Below are 24,114 nucleotides of genomic sequence, written 5' to 3' on the forward strand. Positions count from 1 at the left end.
TCAGGATAAAACCTGTCGACTTCTACTTACCTGTTGACTTTTACTTTATGGACTAATACTTGGCTGAACACTAGAATTGGCAAGTAGGAAATTTTGGCAGATATTATGACTTTTATTTGCATATGTGGAGTTCTATGCTAATACATTAAGTCCTAAAGGTTTTTTTAACAAATGAAGTTGTCACATATGAAGTGGTAGACCTTTTCATTTAAGATTTAAAATTTTAAGTACCATTAGGTGTTGTTGAGGATGATTATATTTTATTACTCAGTTATGGTACTTATTCTTGGTAATATAATGGACTATAACTCCCAGAAGAAAAATACCCAAAGAGTCTTTTACAGTCCCGCACTATTAGCTGTATGCCTCATTTTTACAACTGGTGTAGTTATGGCAGGAAACAAGTACGGAAATAATGAAATCCAAGCTGGATTTGTGCCCTTCACTCTTGCTGAATCTGTGTTAATATTCCGCTGAGGTACCCTTTAAGCGCTCCTGCTTGGTGCTAATGATCCAAGCCTGCAGTTTTTACGTTAGTCCGTTCCTGGGTCCCTGGTGGTATTCTGAACGCAAGACTGTCTTATAATAAAGGAGCTTTGGGATAAATTGTTCATAGCCCCGTGTGAGCTTTGAATTGCAGATACTGACGCCAGGGAATGGCTGGAACACGAAACTTTGGGGAGAACGTGGGCTCCACTGGCAGTAAAATGGTAAAGGTAGCAGTATAGGGTGGGAAGGGAAACACCCATAGTACTTTATCTTCATCAACTTCTCATGAGCGTTGTTGTAGTAATCAAAATAAGTAAATAAATAATCCAGTTTCACAGGGCTTTGCCAGGTATCGTGCCGGAGGTAATACCTAGGCAAGTGGTGAAAACCCCATTTAACTTGGATAAGCCATTGCTACGTGAGCCGAACAGTTGGAGGAATTTAACACTTTCAATAAGATGTGCTAGAATATTTATTAGCCTTTTGCTGTGAAGAACTCGGATTCTATTTAGGAAACTTAAGTACTCTATCAGCCCTTTATCAGTTTTTATTTTAACATGTGGCTGACAAAATTCATTATACTTGGAAGCAAAAACTTTTTACTACTCTTTCAGAGAATGTGCTGTACTTCTAATTTCCGTGACCTTCTAGGTTTTCATCATTGTTCGTAGATAACTACAATGCATTAAAATAATTTCCTGAACAAAAAAAAAGGAAAAATCTTTCATTAGGAATATATTTAGAGCAGATGTGCTGCATGTAATTTTTATTAGCAGATATGCTTAATTGTTCATAATGACTTGAGAAAATGAATTAACTGTTTGGGTATGTTTGCAGTAGCACTAGTGATGAACACAAGTTCTAAATAGTTCAGCCTAATTTATGCAGAAGATACACGTTTAGGAATAAATTGAAGAAAAAAATCACTAAAATAGTGTACTATTCCTACCAATAAATTTGTGACTTAAATAGTAAACCTGATATCTTTAATTATGTTTGAATACTAGTACCAGAATGCAAACTTCAGATTGAAGACAGCTGAAGAGGTCTAGCAGATTTCAGATCTAGAAGTAGGCTGAAGTAATAAACCACTGAGCCTATGAAAATAATGAGTTCATTATTTAAAAATGATAATAATGTGTCTTTCTTACGTAATGCCTTGCTACCTCAGGAACTGAGGAAAGTTAAAAAGGAGAAACAGCTGGAGAATAGCTGGGAGGAATGAGGACTGCCGTATGAATTTGAAACGATCTGCAGGCTCCCGTAAGAAGCTGGAGCTAGGTCAAAGCGAGGGTCTTGGCCCTGCAGTGCTTTTCAGCAGCGTGAAGGATTCGCGTTCGGTGCGAGATCAGCAGCCCTCCGGTGTGTTTTGGCTCCAAGGCAGGCCAGTAATCGGTAGGAAACCGTGTATCATTTTCATTAGACTTCGTCACTCTCTCTGCTGTCCCTAGCTGGTTTGCGAAGCAGGATTTCTGTCCCCAAAAAGCAGCGTAGTGGGAGTCTTATGGGTCCCTTCCCTATGTGATAGGGGTGTCGCTGTAGCAGAGTAGCTACTGTAGCTTCAGAAGGCTGTAACGCGTCGGTGAGAGCTGAGCAATATGGTGCCTGCCAGGATAAGAAATGTTGTTCCTTTGCTACTTCTAGGATTTAGATTCAGGGGAAAAGGCTTTCAGCTAAGGAAGGCTGCATGCCAGACCCCTAAACTGCTCTTTTAATTAAGTCTGGTTATGAAATGATATGTACTTGGCATCAACAATATCTGCTAATTGTAACTGCTTGTTCTGAATTTGTTACTCAGTTGAATTACATGGGAACTAAATGTTCCTCTCAACATATTTTTCCTGTTTTTAATAACAGAATGAATCACGAAGGATGATTTCTGTGAAAGCTGGTGCAGCCCCAACCCAGCTATAGGAAGAAATTCAGTTAGAAATGGAAATACATGTTAAGATACTGATTCAGCCCGAAGTAGAAACACTAACTTCACTGTTAAACATTGTGAACCCTTGTTTCGTTTTGCGTTGCTTTCATATTCCAGCATGTTCTTGCATTGTGCTTTGGAAGAACTTGCACAGGCTTGGATGTGCAACACAACTCCCCCATCACAGAACCTGTTGGGCATTAAGCTGTTCAAGTGCTTGGGCACAAAAAAGCTCCCTCTATCTTTCTGGCTATTTACATTTTTAGAGCAGTGTGGCTGGGCTAATTTTGTGTGAGGCCATGTTGAACTAATTCCTGAACTAGCAAGAAAACTGTTAATTAAAAAAAGCAAATCAATTATACTACCTAATTGTGTGTATTTCCAAAGAGTGTCAGTGCTTCAGGGGAGAAATGTCTTTCAAGGATGTAGCTATTCTGCAGCGGGTACTGAATTCTAGCAGGAATTGCTCAGTTCAGAGCAAGCAACTCCGTTGTCAGCTCTGCCAGACCAGAGAGGCAGAAGTGTGGGGATCTTCTGTGATGGCTGTTGTGGCAGTGGTTGTTCCTGAGAAGCTGTAAAAACAGTGAAGAAATACAGATTTTCCCAGAGAAGTGTAGGAGACATCATGTGCGTAAGAGCCTGGAGAATCTGGGTAGAACGTACTAATGGTCCTGATCAGGGTTGGATTTTGTCTGCTTTACTGTCTGAGTAATCCTGCTGTAGAGAATTGCTGGCAAAAAAATAAGAGCTAATTGGAAAAAAAAAAACACCACAAAACAGAAAAAACAAAGGAAAATAACCCCACAAACAAACAAAAAGCTCAGATACTGACCAGATGGACCTACAGATAAAGCTGGGCAGAAATTCCAACCTTTCTGTGGCATAGCTATAAATGCCTGTCATCTTGTGTGTGCTTGCTGCAGTTGTGTTGGAACAGCCCAGCTATAAACTGCTGCAGTTTCTGTTTTGGGTCATAGGGTCAAAAGCAAGATAATTCGGAGAGATTAATTCAAGTCACGTGGTCCAAATTGTGCCAACAACTGTGGTTTTCTCTACTTAAGCTATGAGCTGCAATGAGAATCTAAAAACTGTAATGCCCAGATGCCTTCATGAAGCTGCCTAACTCTGAGTGTGTTTGTGTGTCCGCATGGGCGACTGATGACAGGCGGCAGGTATCCCTTCGACTCTGAGCTGCGCCGCGCTGCGCGAGAGCGATGCTCGCACCCGTCGTCTGGCCTGCCGAGAGCTTGAATCGAACGTCCACTTCGCTGAGCGTGGCTTAATCGCAAGGTCATGGGGTAAGAGTTCAGAAATGGAATAACGAAAAATGAAAATCAGATTTAAAAAATGAATTCAGGTCTGGAATTGTCACTGCATTTAAATACAAGACTGATGTTCAGCATATCAAAGTTTTATGGATACCAACAGGACTGCTGACAAACTGAGGATCCCTGAGCTGGCACAGACCCTAAACCCACACATGTTTGCACAGGCTTGGGCTTCGTCTTAGTCATATTAGTCTAATTTCACTAATTTCCACTAATTTTGTTCACAGCATCTGTAAGGTAGAATTATAAATGATCATCTAGACTGTCCCATGAAGGAGTATTGTCGTCTTATATGTAGTCGTATTGTTTTCTTCTGGCCAGACTTAGATATTCCAAGAGGGATGACTTCCATCTGCATTAGGAAATTGCTCCCACTGCCTCTTTGGAAATTGTTCACTTCATTGTTTATTATTTATGCCTTTGGATACTTACGGATTGCCAAACCATTTTCAGAAACTTTATTTTTTTATCTTTCTTCCAAAGAAGCTGTCATAATTCAATAAACAAAATGACACCAAATCTTTTTTTCATATGGTCACTAAGTTTTGGGTTTTTTATTCTTCATTATTTTCATTCTTCATTATTTTTAATAAGTATATGAAAAATTTTAAAACTTTTACTATCTAGTATGAAATGTTTGCAGTTTGCAACTGCATTTCAAGCAAATTCTCTTGCAAACACTATATAGTAATTTACGACAGCAGTGCAATTTGTTATTTATAGATTGGTCATCTGACTGCAGGCAAACTTTGAAAGCTTTCACATATAGTGCTTTTATTTTTAACTTTTTAGTGGCTTTAGATACAGAATGTATATTTGCATTGAAGATCTGTTTGCCTGGTTGATAAGCATTGTAAAAACAACACTGGTGCGTAGCCCTGGAAGAATCCATTCTAATGCTTGGCTCAAGGTGTTAATTGCAAAGAACATTGAAAACTCAAAGGCAAATAAAATAACAAGTGTGTTTGTGCCAACAGAAGCTATTTTGTTTGTTACTCATTCACTATTAGGTATTCAGCAAGATACATAACTGGCAGAGACAAAGTTGAGTATTACCATTAGTCATAGTGAGGAATGAGTATTTATTGTTGAACAAACTCTGACGTGACATTCTCAAAACCTCCAACTCCGTAATGATGTGTTGGAGCTAGCTGAGTTGGTTTGACTGCTTTTGTTATACCTATGTCAGAATAGAAAGATTGCATCGTAACCTATATTGTTGCTTTGCATTACATTGACATACATAAGTGTATGTTCCTATCCTTGTTCTTAGGAATAGTTTACAGCAAGATTTATTTCCCTGTGTAAATGTATTTGATTGGTGATACTGGCTCCTCCAGGATCAGGCTGTCTGTCTCATTGAAGGTGTCACTTTCTCCGGAGTGATTGGCATTTTTTGTTCTGTTTAACCGAGACTGCAATCGTTCGTGTTCCTTTCTCAGCTCTGAGTAGGAGTGGGAGAAAGTGTGGAATATCGATGTCGCGGGAAAAGACATAATGAGGATCCCGCTGAGGATGCTGCTCAGAGCCACCATCTGGCCTGGTACACTCCGTGGTACCATGTCTCCATACCCCACAGTGGTCATTGAAATGATAGCCCACCAGTAAGAGGCAGGAATACTTGTAAATTCAAGCACCTTCCCAGATTCGTTCTCAGCAAGGTAGACCAATGGAGAAAATAGAGTGACAGCCACACACAAGAAGAGCAAAAGCAGGCCAAACTCTCGTGTGCATCTCCGAACTGTGAGGCCCAAAGTTTGCAAGCCCAAGGAGTGCCGGGCAAGGCGCATTACATACAAGATCCTCAAGGCACGTAAAACACGTAGCACCAAACCAACCTTCTCCAAGTATGTATTACTGCTTGGCCTCTCAACCTCCTCATTTGAGTTGTCATCTGTCAGGATGAGGGAAACATAATAGGGTGAAATAGCTAAGAAGTCAATGATATTTAAGGGCCCTTTAAAGAACTGGCACTTGCTCCTTGCCTGGATAAATCGGAGGCAGAACTCCAGGGAAAACCAAGCCACACAGATGGTCTCTATGACGAAGATGTAATAGCACTTCTGGGAACACTCACCCTGACACAAAACAAAAAGAGAATTAAATAAAAGAACAGTCTGTGAATGAGCATCCAAAAACATTAAGGAAGAAGAAAAACTCATCTACTTGAGTCACCAGGGTCAGAAATAAACAAATTCCAGCTAGCAGGTGTGACGAAGTGTCAACCATCTTTCAATAGTCTATAAAAGGTAGTAAGTGCATGAAACATCTGAATAAACTGATATAACTCTTGCTTGTTTTATGTTGCTTCTTCCAGTATAAATGATTGAATTCTCTGTGTAAAGTCTCAATACACAGATCCTAAGTCCCAAATGAGTCCCACTTTCAACTCTCAAGCAGAAATTAATTTAAACTGGAATGATTTGTAAGTCTGCACAAAAAATAATTCCACTTGAAATGGCAGACTAATATGTGAATGTCTCTGCCAACTTCTGGTGCTGTTCAATGCATGGTACTTGAACAAATGCTGTGTACTCTGGTGCAATTAAAAGTGGTTCGGAGGTACCTCATTAAGTCATCTGAATCCTTGGCTCAGTTATACCTTATACAAATAATTTCTGCTTCTGTACATGCAAATATTTTACGATAATTACAGTCTAAAGGAAAATAAATATGCGTCCATCAGGTAAAACTTGCCTTGAAGAATCCTCTCGCAGTACTGAGGCCACATGCTTTCAGCAATACTTTCTGATCTTGATAATCAAAGGAATTGCGTTAGTTCAGCTACCTTGGATACCTATTTTTTTTGAGCAGAGCTTAAAAGATGAAACTTCTTTTGGCCTATTCCAGTGAAATAAGGAGGCAAATGTAAATTAGCTCATGATTATTTGAGTTAGCAAAAGAATACATTGAACTTTGTCCTTAAGTGATGAGCAGCATATGGGGAGCCGCTAGGGAACATCCAACCAGAGAGACAACCAACAAGTGGTCGCATCAGGTACAGTGAATCAGGTGTTGTACTGCCTTCTTCATATTCGCAGTGCCTGCTTGCTATATTGCAATTGGTTGGAAGTGAACCAGGTACTGCTCGCCATATTTTGCCTTATAGAAGACAAAAAAACAGCAGTTAAAGCAGTGTGTACGGCCTAGCAGCTGAAAGGCCTCCTCCTGGAAAGCACGTGTTATTTTTTAAAGGCTGGTATCACTGCTTTCTTACGTAGTCTCCCCATCCGATTGATAAATACATTCCTGAACATCTAAGGAGAATCGATATGTTCTTAAGAGACCTTCTCTTGTGATTGGACTGGTTTTTTTTGCTTGTTTTTTGTTGTTTTTTTTTCCATTTAAGCATTTTGAGTAAGTTTATTGAAGAACACCTAAAAGGTACTTGCATGATATTTTCACAGTGGCAGGCTATTATTGAAATGAAGAACTTGTATTGATGCAAATATTTGGATTACAGGTCTAATTAAAAACAAGTTCAAGTCAGCTGGAGTCTTTCATTGACTTTGGCTGATTCTGAAGCAGCCCTGAGCACAGAATCAAAATGTAGGTATCTGAAGTATACAGGGATTGAATTTTTAGTAAAGATGAGAAATCTCTTCCTGGCCCATAAATCCTGTATACAGCCATAAAGGGGAACCAGAGAAGTGGATTAATAGATTATTGTCATTATACTTTGAAATTCCAGACTGAAATTGGAGTAGGGGGCATCACTCAGTGTTTCAGAAAACCACAGTTTGAAAGGGAGTAATTTCATTTTATATACTTAAGCTACTTGAAAATTAATGTTTAGCAAATAGCTGTTCTGCACTAGAACTTTGGTACACAAAGACTTGGGAAGGATAAACCATTCTCTCCTTTCGTGCTTGCTGAACAGGATATGGTGACTTGCATCTGTGAGATGTTCACAACCACGGAAGATGAGGTAGAATCAGGAAGGGTAAAGCAGGATCTGTGCAGAGACGGAGCCCCCTTTTTGGGAAGCTGAGTGGCCATGTGATACTCAGGAATAAATGCAGGCCCCTGGTTCTTGAAAGAGTTTTTGATAAACTCTGTGCAACAAAATAAAGGCTGCTGTATGCCTTCCCTGGTAGCCTGTCTCTGAAATAAGGCTAGGAACGGTTCCTGGTAGAGTATTATCCATTCTCAGCCAAATTTCACAAGGAGTATTGATTAACTGGAGCAGAGAAAACACATACCTCTACTACTAATTAAACCTGTTACCAGTGTTCGTGATAACCTCTGCGGTGCGGAGGACAGCTGATGTTGGGTTTTGAGTGTCCCTTGTGACAGTTACTCATGTTCTCAGGAGGCAGTAAGTCTTTTCAAGCAGTGTTTATAGCGTGTAGCTCTGCAGTTGTCACCTGGTACAGTCATTGGCTATCTGAAACTACCTCCTAAGTGAAAGGGCGGTATGTCCCATACCTGTTCACTTTTTCTGAGATGTAAATTATTTTTACCATGCAGCCTGTACTCTACCTACCTGTAATCGCTCTAGTGATACGTCCCATGAATTACTCATTATTTCTATGAATATTTATTTTATTTTTTGTTAACTGGACTGAATTTCCAGTGCATCTGCTACTTTATTTACCTTTATATATTTATGACCAGTTCTACAATAAAAACTTCTACAGGTGATATTGCTCTCAGATCATCTTGTTACTTTCATAATTCTTTCTTCATTGGAAAATACAAAAAAAAAAAAAAAAAAAGAGATGTTTTTTGTTGGGAATTTTAATCGTTGAGATCTAAGCTATCTCTCTAATCGAATAATAATATCTTTCAATTCAAAATTTTCAGGAATGTTACTTGTGGGTATAGATGTAAAAGATGGTGAGATCTCTTCTGTTAGTGCACTTTCGTTCCCATGTGCTTGCAAAAGACATCGTAGAAACTTTGGCAGATTCAACAGTTCCTTTTTTTCTGTCTTTTTTTATTTATTTATTTTTTTTTTTTTGCTGCAGCAAATAAGAGTGCGAATACCATGATTTCTGACTCACGCAATGCAATTCTGTGCTTTATTTTTTTTCTGATGAGGGAGAGAGAAAGAAGGATGTGTTGGCTTCGGGCATGCCTGCGCTGCAAGAAGGCATGCAGCAAGAGCAGCCCTCTTTGCCTCGGACGTAACAGCTATACACACAGAGCCCGGTGCAGTTCTGTGTGAGCAGACGGCTCACCTGAGCCCTAGAAACAGTGTAGCCAGGTTGTCAGCTCAGAGCAGGGCTGTTTCACTCCACTGCCTGGTGTGGATGCACCCCTATTTAATCAGTCCGTGTATGACGTCTGTTAGAAACTTCCAAGCTTCTCTATCTGCTTATTTCCCTGCCATGAATGTCTGGAAATCAAGTGTAAAAGCCTAGCTCTATAGGGTTTAATGAGAACATACACATTAATTTCACACTGGAAGATAAGTTTCATCCAGTGAATTTATATGAGAATGTTTTATCTATTAGGAATGCTCCTGTATAGTGCATAATATGTGACATGGTTTGTGTGTGATATCCCTCTCTAACATCAGTCTTATTTAGGATAGTAGATCCTTCTGAACATCCTACTCCTAAGTAGCAAATATTGGAATGGTAAGAGGGTAAAAGAGGAAATACTAAATACCAAAGCCTGTATTTAAGGAAAGGAGATAGAAAAAGGAAAATATTTAAGAAAAGTAAAAATAAAATACTGTACCTCTCCCAGTATTTCTGAGATTTCAGATTTGAGTGTTTCCTATTCTATATATAACCTATTTTCAAAGAACAGGCAGAGTAACAAACTGACTCTAAGTGTTAAATATTTACCAAAATACGGACACCTTTATGTCAGTGGTAAATTTCAAATTTACTGTTGTCATCGACTTGTCATCAGATGCTGTTTGCTTTCAGCAAAATGAAGGATGGCTAGCAATGATCTAGAGGTGGGAACCTAACAGCCTGCCTTGGGTGTCCTAAGTATCAAGTGCTGACAGTGCAATTGTAGGCCAAATACTCTGATCCATGGAAGGTGTTTTGCATAAATGTTCAATAAAGCAGTTTTTGTGCCACGGGAGCTTATATATCTTTCCCCTTACTGATCAAAGCAAACACTTTGGGGAAATTCCAGCAATCAGTAACTGCCAAAACAAAACCGAATAAAAAATAAATAAATAAAAAAAAAAAACCCTGTCTTGGCCTTACCAGTAACTAGAGCAGAACTCTGAGCTTTTATTTTCACGTCTTTGGGTACAGTTTGTCCCTGAATTCCTTCACATACTGTCTGCGTTTTTGTACCCAGAGTATCGTGGTGTAGCTCTAAGCAAGTATGGTGTTGGCTGTGAATACGAGGGAATGATCAGGTCTTACATAAAACCGACTGCAAAATATTTTGGGTGGGATTTTCAGCAAAACCCTCTAAGATGTTTTGTATCTATTGTATTAGTAATCAGTACTCAAACCGTCATCAGCTCTGATAGAAGAGCAGTTAGAACAGAGCTGAGCTCATGTGAGTAGCTAATTCTTTATACATTGTTTTTTATACCTGCAGATTTTCTTTTCAACAATGCCAGAATTTATCAGAATTTATGGAACTATATCTAGCTGAAATTCTATGAAGTATGCTATAAATATAATAAAACAATTGCCTGGTATTGATGTTACCTTTGGAAAAAAACATTTGGCTCAGCAGTGAAGGAAACACTGATTTGTATGTAAAAAGATACATACTGAGCCTGATGACTGAAATATTAAGTGATTTCCTAAATTCATAAACCACCTCTAAGCAGTGAAGTGGCTGTTCCAAAAGTCTGTACCACCAGAGACAATAAGCAATTCCTGCTTTCTTTTCATTACTTCCTTCCGGTGTATAAGGCATTAGTTCATTTTATGGGTTCCCATGCACGTTGAAATGTTTATATTGATACTGTGAAGTTGCTCATTTTAAGATGCTTTTATTAACATTCCTTTGGATATCAAAAAAATAGGTTGACAATAAAATGTAGGAATAGCTCTACTGAGTTCAGTTAGCCCTGTGTCCTATTCCAACAGCTTAAGGAAGCACAAATGCTCAAGGAAGAGTGATAACAGGCACATCACCATCTCCTAGCCTCTGTTTTCTGTTCAAGAATTTCCTGAGCCAAAGGTGGTGTTTGTGTAAGCCTGAGCCAAGCCTGTAACTGAATTTCTCTTCCATAAGGTTGGCTGTTCTTTTTTTTACAGCTTATTGCATGAAAACTCACCTCTTTTTGTTTGTTTTGGGCTACGTTCCTGCTAGTTTCGTTTGATGCCCCTTAGCTCTGGTACTGGAAGGTACATCGGTTAGTTGATCCTCTCAGTTCCTGCTATTTGCAGTTTTGCAGAGCTCTATCATAGTCCTGTGCAGTCAGTTTGTTCATACTCTGAAGAGCTCTGCCTGCCGTGGTCGTTGCTTGTACAAAGCAATTCCACCCTCTTTGCCTGTCTCTGGACCTTTTCCTTTCTGAGACAGAAAGGATTGGGAGTGTAATTTCAAAGTGGGTGAACTATAGGTTCATGTAATCAGATGTATAGCCAGTTTATAATCAACAATTCAATATGTTTCGCCTTTTTAGTGTATACTTCTCATAAATGTTTAAGCAGATCGGATCGATGTAGGGCCAATGATTAGAATGTAATATTTCTAGTTAAAATGAAACTTTTTGACACTGGCAAGTTCTACTGTAGCTGTCATTTAGGACCTTTTTTCAAAAGGATCTTCCCCCTTCCCCCTTCAATGCCTTTTCCAAAAGGATACCCAGTCCTGGTGAGGCCACATCTGGAGTGCTGTATCCAGTTCTGGGCTCCCCAGTACAGGAGAGACATGGAGCTACTAAGGTGATTTAGGGGACTGGACTATCTCTCATATGAGGAAAGGCTGAGCAAGCTGGGCCTGTTCAGCCTGGAGAAGACTAAGGGGATCTTATCAATGTGTTTAAGTATCTAAAGAGAGTATGTAAAGAGGATGGGACCAGATACTTCTCAGTGGTGCCCAGCAATAGGATGAGAGGCAATGGGCACAAACTGAAACACGTGAAGCTCTGCACATGAGGAAAAACTTCTTCGCTGGGAGAATGACAGAGCGCTGGAGCAGGTTGCCCAGAGGTGGTGTGGACTCTCCATCCTTGGAGATATGCAAAAGCCATCTGGACACAATCCTAGGCAACATGCTCTAGGTGACCCTGCTTGAGCAGGGAGGTTGGACTAGATGATCTCCAGTGGTCCCTGCCAACCTCAACCATTCTGTTATTGTGTGATTCTGTTCATGATTTCAGTACCTCTGAGACTATAACTAGCCCAGGTAAAGTGTGTCAGCTGAATCTGAGACCTCCAATGTATGTGTGAGTTTACAGAACTTGCTAACTGTGAACTCGAGCTAAATAAACTAAGGAGATGTGTGATCTGCAAGTTAAATAAGGTACATTTCCTGGCCCGGTGCGCTCTTGGCTTACCATGAAACATTACTAAAGACATAATGACATCTAGGGTAACAAGCAAAACCAGATCTTGAAATTATGCTGCACTATCCCGTTTACAAGGAACATAAATCTGATCCACTGGAAATAATATTTTTGTATGCATCAATAATTGTAGCAATGCCCAGGAAGACTGAATCAGTTTTTCCCTTGGAGAATATATCTTATCCAGCCACCTCTGTTTTCAGATGCAACATAGTTTGTTACGTATTCATAATAACAAATTTTCTCCTTATCTAGAACTTATTTATGCATAACTGGAAGGGAACAGCAAGGAGCAGTCCTCATAGCTTCAGAATCTGTTTCTCTGCTGACCATTTGTGGCCCACTTGGTTGCACTCTGAGATGCTTGTAATTGAAATATGCTATGAAAAACGTGTTCTGAATCGTTACCTTATCTGCCGGTTAACTTCCTACTGCTGAGGACTTTCCCCAGTACCTTTAGAACTGGATGTTTACCCCTTAGCCCATTTTAAGGTGTTTTTTAATAAATGCTGAAGCAAACACAAAGTAAGAATTTATATTTTGCACAAAGCACACTCAAGTAAGATCATCTTATAATTTGGGGATTCTGAATATTTGAATTTGAGTCCATCTGGATTGTTAGCAGTTGAAGGTTATGTTGGACATTGATACAAAGGACATTTTTCCTAAATTTGAAACAGGATCTCTGGCTGCCTTACCAGTATCAACTGAAACAGATCTGTTCTTTGTAATCCTTTGCAGAGCACTGTGGCACAATTTTGGTGGTTAACTAATAGCTGGCTGCTTGCCAGCATGCCAGCGGTGTTTGGCACTTTTCTGAAGAAGGCTATTATATCCTCACCTGCTGTAGGTTGTGGGCATGGATACTTCATGTTGTATTACTGATTCTTTAAAAAAAAACCTAACTAAACAAATAAATCCTTTCTGAGTGTTTTTTGGAGGGGTAAAAAAGGGAATTTAAACTATCTGAAAACATCAAAGGCATACAAACTTGTTTTTAATCTGAGAAAAAAATGGGGAAATGTCCCATTATTCCCATTATATTAGAAGTGCTCTGCTGCAGTTCTACTGCAGCGACTGTGGTACCAGTCTTCTGCCCTTGGTATTACTGAGTCTCCTTGGAAGTTCACTGGCAGCAATCTGAGCCTGTTTTCTGTAGTATGTAAAATGGGATTTCACACAGGTATATAAATAGGGTGGAATCTGAAGTGTAGGAAGGGTGAATCTCTAGCATTCTTCATGATCTCCTTTTTATCTTTGCCACTGAACACTGTTCATGGTAATGTTAGCAGATTTTAAGTTATTTCTTGTGCAAGATCGTCTGTTTCCTAGTTAAATGGGCAGGGTTGCATCAGTGGTTATATAATGCTTTGCTAATATCTACTGCTAGATCAATACATGATTTATCATGGAATCACCCATTCCTACAAAGAGCAATGTTTTCTAAATGTTTATAGTGGAAATGAATTTATACATTAGCATATATTGCATATGTTGCTTTATCAGGATTAAGCCTTAATTTATTTATACAGTATACTTGTGAGAAAGGCAAGTAGTAGTGTACATGAAGCAATATTGATAAAGTCCTTGAACTCAGCTAGAACTTGTGATGGAATCACTGCATGCAAATGCTGTTATTCCCAGAGGCATATTTAGGGAAAACAGTTGGCTCATCATCTTAAAACAAGTGAGTGTCAGACAGCAAGAGCCTGAAAGCTCCTCCCAGCTAGATCCACCCTGGGTGCAGAAGTGATTGCTTCTGAGTAAAGCCTGTTCTGGTGGTTAGACACCCAGTTTCAGCAGCTCTCCGGAAAGATTCTGAATGGAGGCACTCAGAAGAAAACTGGGAGGAAGCTCAAGCAATATGCTTGACTCTCCTTGATTCAGACTGCTGCTGGAGTCCTACAGGAGAGTCTCTCTAAATACTGAAAGGCAGGGTCCGGACCTGCCTTGCACCCTGCAAATGAAGTGTAGGTTGCTAGAATATCATTTTTCCAACCAGAACCCCTGGGCCTGGCAGCAAGGGTGATGCAAGGTCACAACTGACATCTGCTAAGCTTTCCCTGGCATATCTGTATTTTATTTGTTATATTCAAATACTGTCTGTTAGTGCTCAGATCCTTTTTTCACATCCACACAGTTTGGTGGACTGAGGCCAATGTCTACAGAAATGCCAGCAGATGAGATCATTCTATTTTGTGGCTATTGGCTGTTTTAAAAGAAGAAAATGTAGAACCTGCCTGCTGCCTGCTTGTGCAGACTGCCTGCTGCCCAACACATAGTGGGGAGGCTTATCTCAGCAAGGTTGGTCATCTTGGTATTTGGCCTTTTGATCCACTCGGATAAAAAACATTGAACCTGGTACCTGGAGGATTTAGAAGTAAAACTCTCACAGAAAGTTTTCTCTCCAAGTCCCAGGCTGGCTGACTTCTTGGGCAGGATGTTGTTTTCTGGTCTTGTGCACTTCTGAAGCCTATACCTGGGGACTGCATCCTAGCCTATAGCTTCTCCCCAGAGAATTCCCTCTGTGGGATAAAATGCAAGCTAACAGTGAAAAAAAAAAATCAGCTTCAGTTCTTGCTTCAGCCTCCCCACAAGTCCAAGATAAGGGGTCTACAGAGCAAGTCAAAAAATCAGGAAAGCAGTTAGGATGGGGAAGAGGCAGACCAAGACCTTTGCATAGGGAATCCAGGTACCTAACTTGCTCTCAGATCTCCTCCTCCCAGTCTGTGGCAGTAAATAAACAGATGCAGGGGAGACATCCCTTTTGGCTGTAAAGCGGCAATTTGGTTAGTCAGCGTTAGGAAGTGTTCCCTCCGTACCTGGAGCCGTGAGGATCCAGCTGCAGTGCTGAAGGCGCCGCTGAATCATCCTAACTGCATTGCTGCTATTATCTGAATAATTAAACCATGCTCTGTTGAATCAAATGATGGTCAGGGAGAACTTGAAAACTTCATGTTATGGATCACTCCATTATTGGATTTATGGTTACAGTCCCAATGCAATAAAATGGAAAAGGTTTACTGCCTGCCGAGAGGGAGACAGTAACCTGATTTACAGAGTGATGAGCTTGTTAAAGGAGTGCTGTGTATTCTGATCACACCACCCTTTCCTACTCACTTTGCTTTAGGGGAAAGAAACCTGGACTGTGAAAACAATTGCTACAACTAGTACATTCGAGGAAACTGAGCTAATATTGGGTTTATATTAATGTGGACTTTAGAAGGAACATAGAGAAAGGCAAATGATTATCTCTGTATCCAACACATTATCTCCTCTGGGGAAGAAATGTAACTAAAATTTCAATTAGGTTTTAAGTGTGGGTGCTTATTCTGCAACCTCTGTGAGAATCAATCTGATGAATTTGAGGAGGTGATACTGATGTAAACCAATTGGAAGGGTAACCCTCAAATGTTCAGGTTGGGAGAAAGAGGTGATTGTCTTTGGTTTTCTAGTAAGATATTTGTTAGACTTCAATTTGTAACTGTGAGGAACAGCACAGTTAAACAAACAAGATACTTGTCTGGGACTCTGGAGAAAGATCTTCAATTTCCAGTTTTGCTGCTGGTAAGTCATTTGCCCTGTTCTTGTTTCTTTTCTGCTTCTTTTGTGGTTGCACTGTAAGTCCCTTGGAGCAGAGACTCCCTGTTACTATACTGTGTAGTGCAGAGTGTGCCTGGACGATGAGGTCCCAAATGTGGTTGAGAAGCAGACACTGCAGCACCAAACACAACATACACACTTCAGAGCCCTGATGCTGCGATGAAATTAGCAGTGAAATCTGCTCAGACCTCTTCAGAGTTAAAATACCAGATTCTGGATTTACCTGTAGTAATAGACTGAAGAGTCTCCAAAGATTTCTGTCATATTTGATGATGAACTATGAAGCACATGCAAATTTGGATGGTGGTTTGTTTTCAATACTTAATGCATTATTGCTATGAACTCAAAGGGAGCACTGACTCCACGTGGCATTTTCCAAAGGCAGAGTGCCACCGATAAAACAACCATCTTCTCAAAGGAGGTTTTTATTAAGTAACTGTCCCTGCTCATCCCCCTGAGATAACTTAAGTAGAGAAAGCGAACAGAATTTTTTTCCCATTGTAGATATTACAAACTTGAAAGCAGCAAAGAGGGAAAAGAAAGCATGATTGCCAGAAAAGGGCACGTTTGCTAGCACGCAGAATTGCAATTGATTGACTGCCCCTTGCGGAGCTGTCACAACAGCTGGGTGTCCCCTCAGGGTAGCGTGCAAAGCCGGGGGACTCAGTGCTCTTGCGATGCTGCCAAAGCTGGATGAACATAAGGCAAACTAATAATGTCTAATGTTGTGCTTTCTGAATGCTGGGCTTTGCGCTAGCAGGGCCAGCTATTTGAAAACCATGCAGAATCCGTTTACTCACTGAAAAAGAGTGTCTAGACTTTTGAAAGAAAGTTGTTCTCTGTGGCAGCAGGAATAAGCTGAGACACAGATGTTCAGCAGCACCTACCTCCCACTGATCCCCCCCCTTTGGTTATGTAGAACAGGGTTTAAGTACTGTAAAGTCCACCAATGTTATACAAATTAGATTGAGTGTTGAAATACGCACTTGTGTTTGTGCATGCTTGGATTAGTTCTCCCTGCAAAACAGTTGCTAGCAATTTGCAACTGTTTAATGAGTCTTAAAGTTATAGTCTGGTTTCAAGGTCAGAGCACTGGACGTTATTATATGTATATACAAACCTCAAAAAAGGCATATCCCTTAAAGCAATAACCTGTATATAAAAGTCCCAGTGTGCTGAGTGTTTTGATTTCTGGTTTTTCACAGTCATGGTTTTTCTTAAACTATACTTCTAATTTCTCCATCTTTCTCCAGATTATATTAATTCGATTAATTCAATCCACAATGCAGATAAGGTAGCTGGATTCTACAGTGCTGTGTGCACCTGGTAGAGTGGAGGTTTTTTGGTGCTTCAGTGAAAAACTGTTTCATACTTTAAAATGCTGCAGTATTTTAAATTCTGAACAAAATGTTTAGAAGAAGTCAGAATTGTTCTAGCAGACTTAGGGAAGTGAGTGTCCACGGTAATGGTTCAGATGAGAGCCCAGAAAAATGCACTGAGCAGATGCAATAAAATCAAAGTACATCCAGCTTTATTTTCTTTCAAGTAATTTCAAGTTTTTTATATATATATATATACACATACATACATACATACATATATACATATATATATATATATATATATAAAAACACACCAGTGTATTTAAGGACAGGCATATACATATATGCCTTTATTGTCTTATCACTTTTAAATGAGAGTTAGAAGTGTTGCTGAAAGTCAGAACTTCATTAATCTCTTGGTGATTGAACATGTCATTCTGTGTCATGCTCTGTGTGATGTATGCCTTACATTAGAAGATAAGTCTGAACATACAGTTAATGTCAAATACCCCTGCTTTTCAGATACATTCTGAACAGTGCCCTGCTTCGTTAGTGCTACTCTGAACTACTCATTAAAAAATACATTATTCAGCAGGAATCATTTTGCCCTGGCTAACCAGCTAGAAAATATTTTTTGGATCAATGTTTCGACCCTGTTATTTAAAAGCTATAAAAAAGGTAGCCAGCAGTGTTTGTCAAAACCTGGCTGTCATTACAATTTAGCAAAGGTGATTTCTTCTACTAGTTGGCCGAATTAGACTTTGATGAAGCGTCTTGTCTTTGCAGAATATGTGAGCTGTAAGACTGGGTTTACACACCTCTCAGGGATATTTTTATATGAATTATTATCTCCTCCAGATACTCCAAGTTCTCCAGATTTTCCCTTAGTAAATGCAGTAGAGGTATTTAACGTTATCTGTGGGTTATGGGCAGAGTTGGAGCATTATGCTATAATGTCTTTTGGAATTGATTTAATAGGTTGAATACTAAGGATATATCTCCTGCAAACATACCTCAACACACTAAATTAGTTAGAGAAGTCAATGTGAACTTTTATAATTATTATATTTAGCTGTGGAGATAGTAATCCTGATGAAACAAATATCTTATTTGATTTTCTTTCTTTTCATAGTGAGACCGATAAATTGTCTTTTCCTCTATAAAGTATGATAACTCCTCTTAAAAAAAAAAAAAAAAAAAAAAAAGTTTTTCTCTGCAGCTTCTTCTAGTGAACAGGTCAAATAGACTGTTTTCAGTATGATACGGACAGCATAAGCAACATTAAACACTGAAAAAACCTAAGTCAGGGCCCCCAAAATTATGATGCTGAACAAAAAATCTTTTAAAACATGATTCTGCTTATTATGTATCTACTGGGTGTTTATCCTTTGTGCATGTTTTCTGGGTTCTCTGTGAGGCTAAAAAGAGGCTAAAAAATTTTTTTTTTTTAAACAATTTAATTTGCTGTTAATTAAATGACCCTAGGAACTAGAGCTCTAAAAAACTGATTTTTTCAGTTTCAAGGTAAGATCATTAGGCCTGACAATTCTGATTGCAACATATGTTGGTTATAGTTCATTAGATTATATACAATACGTAAAGCAATTGCAAGCTTCTTGAGGTCAATTAAAGAGCAAATGCAAAAATTACTCATAACTGGGTCTGACCACTCACTGGTTGCTGGATAGTAGAGGGAGAACTGAGGGGAGAGACTTCCTTCTCTCTTATGCGATTTCGCATGGCCCCGGTTAAGTGTGGTTTGCTGGGAGCTCAGTTTGCTTGCCTTCCATACTAGGAGAAAGAGATTCGGTTTTTGCCAGTGCTGAGGGACAGGGAATGGAAATGTCTGGGTTTACTTGTTTTCTTTTTTTTTCCCTAGTCTTAATTTACTTGACTTTCTTGAAGAAAAGACCTTATGTCCTTTCTACCGAATCATTGCTCAAGGGGATGCCAGTCTTAAGGATTCATTAAAAGAAGTATCTCTTCCAGAAGAAAATCCCAAGGGTGCTTCAAAGCGGAGAGCCCAGGCCCATCTGCGGTGGTTTTGTTCCAGCTTTCCATGGTGTCATGATCTTTTTCCTTTGGACTGCATGTGCTGAGCAGTGACTGTTTCAGTTACACCTCTGCTCCTCCAAGTTTGGACCCTGCTTGTCACCCTGAGATGGGACTTGTGCCTTGTCTCTAATGGGCAGTTCTTTCATTGGAGGGAAATGTTTGTGGATTTGGTCATTCGGGCTTCCTTTTTCTACTCATGCGTTCCTGGATTCGGACTTGCCATGCTTCCAGCTGGTCTCTGTTCAGATGAGAACGACCGGTAGAGCCCTTCGGCGGCTTCTTCTCTGCCTCCACCACCGCGTGCCTCCACTGCTGCCTTTTGGTCATACTCTTCTATCTGCTTCCTCACTGATGGCAGTTTGCACTGCATAAAGAACGGACACGAATATCCTAGGGAAGGTTGCATCGCCCCTGGAGGATGTGAAATTTCGGTTGTTTTATCCCCAAATGACCTCATTTATTATTGAGGAGTCCTGTTGGTGCTGCACACGGTAAGTCCATCGGTACATCCATCCTGCAGGCAGGCCCCCGGGGATTGACCTGGAGCTCACTAGCACGAGATAGGAATTTCTGGGCTGTTTTTTGGGCAGTTCCTCAGCCTGGAGCCGATCCCTGGGGATTGGGTTGCATTAGGTGCAGGTGCATGTGGGTGCACAACCGCTTGCCCATCTGGCTGTGTTTTTCTTTCCGATCTCTAACAGTGAGGTTTCCAGCACTGTTTGAAGTATTCTAGGGGACGTACCCGCTATTATTTGTTTTATTTGTTGTTGCTTCATTAATTAATTCATTCATTCTTTTACTCCTCGGCTGGGTTCCCACCCTGCCGCTACCCCCCCCCCCCCCCCCCGCCTGCCGCCCTGCTCCTGGAGATGGCTCCTTGGAGATGGCTCTTTCCGGCCCTCGTGTTGCCAGGGCAACTGGGCTTCCCTGATGCTGCTGCTCTGTCCTCGGCTGCATCGCGTCCCTTCCCCGGCGGCAGCGACGGTGAGGGCTCCCCTTTGCTCCTCGCCCGGGCTTGCCGGCAGCTGAGTGCACAAGCGGTCTCGTGCCTGCTGGTGGGAACAGCCAAGCCTCCTGGGTGGAGCAGAAGGGACCATGTAGTATTTTTCCCTACTTTTTTTCGTCTCCCGGAGCAGAAGTCCAGCCAGTTCTTGCTCTTATAATGTGGCTGTGATGGGGAAAAAGAAGCCTAGAGCGGTGCATATGCGGCAGAGGTAAAGCCGTTTTTATTCGTGCTTCGGGACGGATACGTTCTGTTTCCGGTGGCAGTGACGTTGGAAGATGGATCCTTGCAGGACCTGTTTGCGTTTTTCTGCGTGGAGGTGTAGTCAGCTGTAACTCCAGAAATGAATAAACCTCGAGTTGGGGCATCTTCAAACACAAGTGTGGAGTTACAGGTTGTTCCTGGCTAGCGCCAGAAACCTCACTGAAGAAGTTTCCCTGTTCTTACTCACTGGGCAGAAGGCTATCGTGTGCTCTTCGTGTTCAACCCCAAGAGCCAACGTTATGCGTTTGGATGCCTGTCCCAGGCTGCTGGTAAATGTGGCCCTGTCCTGGGCTCATTTGCAGAGGTCAAGCAGTGAGCAATTCTGAGTTACAAATCAGTTCAGGAGAAGTGCAGTTTGCGTGGGTATGATTCAGCCACAATCAAGAAACAGGATTTTTAGTCAATTTAGTTTATGTGAGTTCTTTGGCCAGTTCTAGCTAAAATACTCTTTTGAGCTCCCAGTGGGGAGATCTTAGGTGATGCAGCCCTAAGAGTTTAGGAATGGAAAATATTTCACAGTTCACATTCTCTGCTTCTCTGCAGCAAAAAATTTTGCTTTTGAGCTTGTTTAAATCCAGTTTGCTTGTTTTTAAAGTAGCAAAATTTATGCAGATCTCTAAGAGGTAATGTCAGCTGTGTTTTATAGAAAATCCAGGGGCTGTGGAGCAGCTGCATTTCAGGTACCAGATAATGTTTTTAACGCTGAAGATTCTTCCCTTTCTAAACTATGGTTAATTATTTTTAAAACACACAACATATTATGTTAAGCTGAGATCTGAACCATTATATGATTCTCCTTTTTCATGGAAAAATATTGATAAAAGCTTTTCCTGCAGTGGGCTGCAAATTAAGATAAAATACATGGGGTTACTTCCATAAACAAAGTTAATAGGAAGCACTTGCTAGAGGAGAGTTTGTGCTGTTGTCACATCTAACTGTAAGAGGGATGCTCTGTATTTAAAATGCTTCCTTGGAAGCAGTATTCAAGTATTGTAAGAGTTTTTCCTTCCTATAGTAATATCTGTAGAAGTTTTTTAAGTCCAAAACTTATCACTGAAATGTAATAGTCCTCCTTTGGAAATGTAGGTTAATATTCAAGGAATTAAATGGAACAGGGAATGATCTTAAATTTCAGCCTTCTGTGCAATCATTAGTTTTATTGAAAGACATCAAATATCATGACATATCTTCACCGTGACTGCATTCTGTGCTGCTTTGAATTACTGCTTGAGCAATAAAATGTACACAGATTTTTGTGTTTCGCACATCATGCTATGCTGTAAATGTAAAAACAGTTTTATTCATCAATATACAAGACTCTGAGGACTATCGTGTCTTAGAGCAGGGACTGGGGCTGGGAATTTATTTAACCAGAGCTTCTTCCAGGCTTTTGGAAGGGCAGTTTACAAGCGAGCTGAAGTTATTTAGGAGATCAGTGTTGTTTGATTAATTTGGACCTTATTACTTCTGAAAGAACTTTGAATTGTTACTTTCCTCCATTGTCTCGTTGGAATGACAAATCTTTAAAACACTGAAATACTCACAGTAATATTATAGAAAGGATCCTTCATGTATGAGACAAGCCTGACTTATTTGCCCTGAATTAGTGCAAATGATTTCCTTGAAGAGCATTTATATGCAGTTAGTAGTTTGTTTTCAGCTAGTATTTGGCATTGGTCCAAAAATACATATATGGGCAAGTACGGAATTCAGTAGACTTAAAGTAATGTTTTTGGAGGCCCAGCTTTGAATATCAGTTTCTATCTGAATAGTTCATCTCTCTCTCTCTCATTCTTTAATCTTTAGGCAACTATTTAACTGTAACATTATTCAAGGAAAATATTTAGTGAATATTTCTTCCTCCAAAAACCATTATCACACCTTATCACAAAGAAAGACCTCCAGCTATTTTAAAAAATAAAGATTTCAGGGGAAAATGGTGCTTTAGCTGACATGTCTGAACAACAGATTACTGATAACTGGAGGGTAAAGCATGCTGAAGAGAAAACTCCACAGTGTGAGTCTGAGAGTTTCAGAGCTAACAAGTTAATTTAATAACTTTCAGTAGCAAATGCTGCTGCTTAAAAAGGAAAAACAATGCTGTATTATAGAGCTGCAATATCTATTCTGTCCAGAAGGTCTTTCCTGTATTTTAGCTGACAATTAATAGAATACTTAATTAGCATTATTTTAATCGAATATCACTTTGAACTGAAGTAGTTTAAGCCATTATTGCTCCTTTTTTTTTTTTTTACTATAGACCATTTCATTACCAGAAGCAATTTTGAACATCATTTCTATGGATTTTCTGTATCTTTTTGAGCTTTTTTTTTATGATGTATACCTAACAGGGCAGGCATGTTTCTTGTAATTCTGTAGTAGATTTAAAGAGGGTTGTAAGACTAGTTAAAAAGGGACTTACTTACCCTGTCTTCTTCGGCTCTTAAATCTGGCATTGTGCTAACACAAAGGCTTATAGCTGTGGTGGCCACAAAGAGAATGGAGAGACAAGCAAAGACTTTGCCTGGAAGTCCTGACTGGGGATTTTCTACCATATCTCTGAGTCTGTTCATAAACTGTCCAAATTTGGTTTTCTCATCCAAAACACACGCAGCTTCTTTGCTCTTCCGGAGCTCCTCCTCTTTGCGTATCTCGGCCAACTCCTGCAGTTTTTGAAATAGTTTTCGAAAGCAGCAGTTCTCCAGGTTGGTTTCCTCAATTCCCCAGTATCTCAGCTCCTCCTGAAAAGACAAGGCACACATGTCTCTTAAGAGCATCAGCTTCCCTGCTGCTAGAAAGCTGACGATCATCCCAAAAGCACTGGGGTTCCTGTCAAAGAAGAACTCGTGGGTGTCTTCGTCGTAATCGTCACACAGCTGTATAATTTCTTCATAGGTGCTGCAAAACTTTAGTTTGCTCAGTCTGGTCAGGGGAAATTCATCTAAAGTGCTCCAAGGTAGCAGATACTTGATTCCTCCAACATTTATCATAATCTCTGTCTTTAGATCGACTGCAGAGACTTGATCAGGACGGTAAATCCTCCTGGCTCTTTGGTAATGGACCCCTTTGACAGAAGGGGTTTCAACGGAGACAGGAAAGAAATGGCTCAAAGAATTACAAGAGGTGTAGCTAATGTTACTATAGTCTTGGTCGCTGCCTCCTGAGAGAATAGGCATCGCTAAGAGTTCTCACTGGGACATCCGAAATGGCATCAGACCAGGGTTACCTGTCAGGCAGAAGACACGGGAAGGAGGAGAAAACATAGCCGAGGTTATTGCAAGAGAAAAGGTCTTTCAGGCTACTTTCCTAAATGACAAAATTACTGAGTGCCTCTTTGTAAGTAAAAGTCACCTCTAGGCTCCTTCCTGAGATCTGCAGGCTGCGAATGCAATTTGCTTTGCAGTGCAATTGGTTGTCTGGCAACACACAGACACAGGGAAAAGCTAAAGCCTCTTTCCGAATTATTGCAAAGTGTCGGATGCCTGCGAATCGAAACGTGAACAGATCGGCCTCTCCGGAGACTAAGCACCTCTTGATCGCTGGTACATCTCTGCGTTTTCCCGTGTTGTTTGTTGCTTGGCTCTCTTATTTCTATAAGCCCTTAAACACACTAACTCAACCAAGCTGCTTAATAGTTATTAGAGTTACAGTGATCTGCCATCAGCTGGATGTGAGGGTCTTAA

General features: G+C 40.3%; 1 protein-coding gene across 1 annotated transcript; it reads right to left on the reverse strand.

The window, feature by feature from the left end:
• Nucleotides 1-5,030: 5,030 nt before the first annotated feature.
• KCNG4 (potassium voltage-gated channel modifier subfamily G member 4) lies at nucleotides 5,031-23,607 on the reverse strand. The gene is made up of 2 exons (XM_062586614.1): nucleotides 22,858-23,607; nucleotides 5,031-5,816 (listed from the first exon to the last, which is right to left on the reverse strand). The coding sequence occupies exons 1-2, from the start codon at nucleotides 23,605-23,607 to the stop codon at nucleotides 5,031-5,033; spliced, it is 1,536 nt and encodes a 511-aa protein (XP_062442598.1).
• Between the last annotated feature and the right edge of the window lie 507 nt (nucleotides 23,608-24,114).

This window comes from Rhea pennata, chromosome 13 (assembly GCF_028389875.1).
Source record: "Rhea pennata isolate bPtePen1 chromosome 13, bPtePen1.pri, whole genome shotgun sequence".
Classification (NCBI taxonomy): Eukaryota; Metazoa; Chordata; class Aves; order Rheiformes; family Rheidae; genus Rhea; species Rhea pennata.

Bases quoted from the DNA above. Each gene is read 5' to 3' on its own strand.
- KCNG4 (XM_062586614.1), bottom strand. From the start codon at position 23,607: ATGCCTATTCTCTCAGGAGGCAGCGACCAAGACTATAGTAACATTAGC. The intron at 5,817-22,857 runs GTAAGTAAGTCC...GTTTTGTGTCAG, and splicing joins TAAGAGCCGAAGAAGACAGG to GGTGAGTGTTCCCAGAAGTG.